Raw genomic sequence first — 2364 nt, forward strand, 5'->3', positions numbered from 1 at the left:
AACTCCACAGATAATAAAAAAATAATAAAAAAAGTGCAAGAGTCACTGCAGAAAGAAAAGGTGGTTTCTGGTTGCAATTCTTCGCACTTACTCCACCTTTTTGCACTTAAGCTATTTTCTATTATTATGTGGCAGCATTGCTCTCAGACATTTTACTTGTATTTCCAAGTGTCTGATTAAAAAGAAAAAAAAAAAAAAAACATAATGGGTAGCCTAACCCCAAATGTTTTTTTTTTTTTAAATAAGTTTAAATGTACAGTTTAAACAAAAGTTGAGGTTGATCATTATCTTTTACTACATACAGGGTACAACAGGTAGTTTATTGAACCTGGAGGTCAGGCTTCCTGTATATTTCTAAAAACTTGATAATGTTCTTGATCATATCCTTGCTTGGCAACGAACCTCACCAAATCCATTCAAAAGAGTTTGAAATGGTAAAGCATTTACACTTTACCTCTGGTACCTACAAAATCGAAGCAGAAGTCAACTAGTTTCAAAAACACAGGAAACACACCTTTGGAAAAAAATTAATTGATTTGAGTGCCGCCATCAAATATCACCTAGAACCTGTCTGTTCTGGCATGGAGATGTTTAATGAGACTTTGAAATCTACGTTTGCAGGCTTCACCTTTCAATGTTTTTCAGACATTTTTGAAAATGAAATTCCCCTCTTTTTAGCTTTCTTGATCATTTATCTTAACATTTTACTAGGGAACATTGTAGTATTCACATGTATTATTCTTGACTCCTCTTTACATAATCCCATGTATATCCTCCTGGGCAATTTATCAATCGTTGACATTTTTTCGACCTCAAACATTCTACCAAAGCTCGTGTGCATGCTCTCCAGTCAGCAGAGGACCATGACATTTCAAGAGTGCATGACTCAAATGTATTTCTTCATCTTCTTCACTTGTACTGAATTTCTTCTTTTGGCTGTTATGGCATATGACCGTTATGTGGCGATCTGTCACCCCCTTCATTATTCCTTACTCCTGAATCTCAAACATTGTACTTCATTTTTGGTTGGTGTCTGGACTGCTTCAGCTTTAGAGCCAGTAATACATTCTGTTTTTATAGCAAATTTGTCATTTTGCTCATCCCATCAAATCAACCATTTTTTCTGTGACATTTCCCCTTTGTTAAAACTTTCCTGCAGTGATACTTTACATATTGAGATTGCAACATATGTTTTAGGAGCCGTTGTAGGCTTGAGTGCATTTACACTCACATTGTCCTCCTATGTGTTTATTATATACACTATTGTAAATATTCAGTCGGCAGATGGAAGACGTAAAGCATTTTTCACTTGTGCATCCCACTTGACTTCTGTTCTTATATTTTATGGAACCTCTCTGTCACTTCATGTTAGACCTATGTCAATGTATTCTCCAACTCAGGACAAAATTTATTCTCTTCTATATATCATACTGATCCCGAGTGCTAACCCTCTTATATATACCTTAAAGAACAAACAATTTAAAGAGTCATTTAAGAAAGTGACAACTATGAATTGTAAAACAGGATACTTAGAGTTTAAATATATTGTTTTAAAAATGAATTGCTGCAAAAGCCAGAAAACTGAGAAGAATGCTTAGCATTCCACAAACACTGCAGTACACTGTGTAAATGATCCCATTAAACTATGTGAATTAGAGCTCAATTGGACTTTTCATTTAAATTGGCTCAATAGATTACAGGTGTAAAAAAACAAAAGGTGTTCAAGTCTTAAAGTATATTTTTAGGAAAACAGCTACAGGCTTAATAGAAAGGTCTGTCTTCTGCAAACATGCAAAGAAGGATTATTGTTCTCTTTGTGGAAGCAGTAGTTTCTCTGCAGATGTCCGATAGGCTCTCTTTTGAGTCACAGCTAGAGCGTTTGGTCTGCAAAATGAATGCCCCTGCTGATTGGTGAGCTCCTGCCCTTGACCATAATTTTGCCTCTTGATTCTGTACTGAGACTTGTTTCTGCCAGCTCTAAGTTGTTGCCAGTCTGAGCCTATCTAAGGTCTGCAATGAAAGCTGTTTCTTAGACTCCACTCCATGACCTTCATTTGTCTGGTGATGTGGAGAGATCGCAGTTACTTTTGACACATGTGCATTCTTTAACACATCTGGTTATACTATACTAAGTGCATATGGTATACACTTATAGCTCAGTATATAATTGCACCTCAGAGTTCTTGCACTTACAATGGAGGTCAATTCACAAAATGGTTCCTTGGAAATTAAGGTTTAAATGGTAAAATATATCTAAAGCCAAAATTGCACAGAAACTTTTTTTTTGTAAACAGGCTTCTGTATTAGAATAAAAATGTTCCTTCAATTAATATTAAAGGATAACTAAACCTAAAAACAAAAATG

At 35.2% G+C, this 2364-nt stretch overlaps 1 protein-coding gene across 1 annotated transcript; it reads left to right on the forward strand.

The window, feature by feature from the left end:
• Positions 1-764: 764 nt before the first annotated feature.
• LOC309563184 (olfactory receptor 5V1-like) lies at positions 765-1598 on the forward strand (the record flags this gene model as incomplete). The annotated part of the gene is made up of 1 exon (XM_082267519.1): positions 765-1598. One exon carries the CDS (start codon positions 765-767, stop codon positions 1596-1598), a length of 834 nt encoding a protein of 277 aa, XP_082123645.1.
• Positions 1599-2364: the final 766 nt, after the last annotated feature.

Source organism: Pelophylax lessonae, assembly GCF_965119305.1.
Source record: "Pelophylax lessonae genome assembly, chromosome: 9".
In the NCBI taxonomy this organism is placed as follows: Eukaryota; Metazoa; Chordata; class Amphibia; order Anura; family Ranidae; genus Pelophylax; species Pelophylax lessonae.